At 63.0% G+C, this 433-nt stretch overlaps 1 protein-coding gene across 1 annotated transcript in view; it reads right to left on the bottom strand.

The window, feature by feature from the left end:
- Window positions 1-429, bottom strand: part of LRRC59 (leucine rich repeat containing 59) — a gene marked incomplete at its 5' end in the record, with an annotated part of 3,895 nt that extends 3,466 nt beyond the window's left edge. The window contains one exon of the mRNA XM_009865448.1: window positions 353-429. Within this exon, the coding sequence (XP_009863750.1) occupies window positions 353-429 (77 nt within the window). The remainder of the gene's footprint in view (window positions 1-352) is intronic.
- Between the last annotated feature and the right edge of the window lie 4 nt (window positions 430-433).

The raw sequence follows: 433 nt of genomic DNA, 5'->3' as shown, positions 1-433 counted from the left end.
GGCGTGAAAGAGAAGCAAAGCACGAAATCACCGCCGAGGTACACCCATACCCTTCCCACACCTCCGAGTTTTGCTTCAGCCTCTGCGGTTTCTCCTGCGTCGGTCTGTCGGCTCCTGCTCCCGAGGTTAAGTCATATCGCGACTGATCTCTGTGTCTAAAGGCAGCAGCTACCCCGAAAGAGCCGTGCGCGGCGGCTCGCCCAGCACGACACGAAACCCTCCGCTCTGCTGTTTTCGAGCCCGCCCGCCTCGCAAACATCCCCAGCACATCGGGCTTCCCTCATTCACATCTTGCTCCCCCGCGCAGCCTCTTCGCACGGACCCAGCCGGCCACCCCCGCCGGGCTGCCCGGACGCTCACCAGCTCCCGGACCGGCACTTCGTTCAGGTTGCAGAGGCTCAGGTCCAGCTCGTTACCGTCCAGCTTGTCCTTC

Source organism: Apaloderma vittatum, unplaced genomic scaffold (genome assembly GCF_000703405.1).
Source record: "Apaloderma vittatum isolate BGI_N311 unplaced genomic scaffold, ASM70340v1 scaffold21482, whole genome shotgun sequence".
Taxonomy (NCBI): Eukaryota; Metazoa; Chordata; class Aves; order Trogoniformes; family Trogonidae; genus Apaloderma; species Apaloderma vittatum.
Note: the sequence above shows the minus strand (reverse complement) of the source record. Positions and strands in the feature narration are given on the sequence as shown.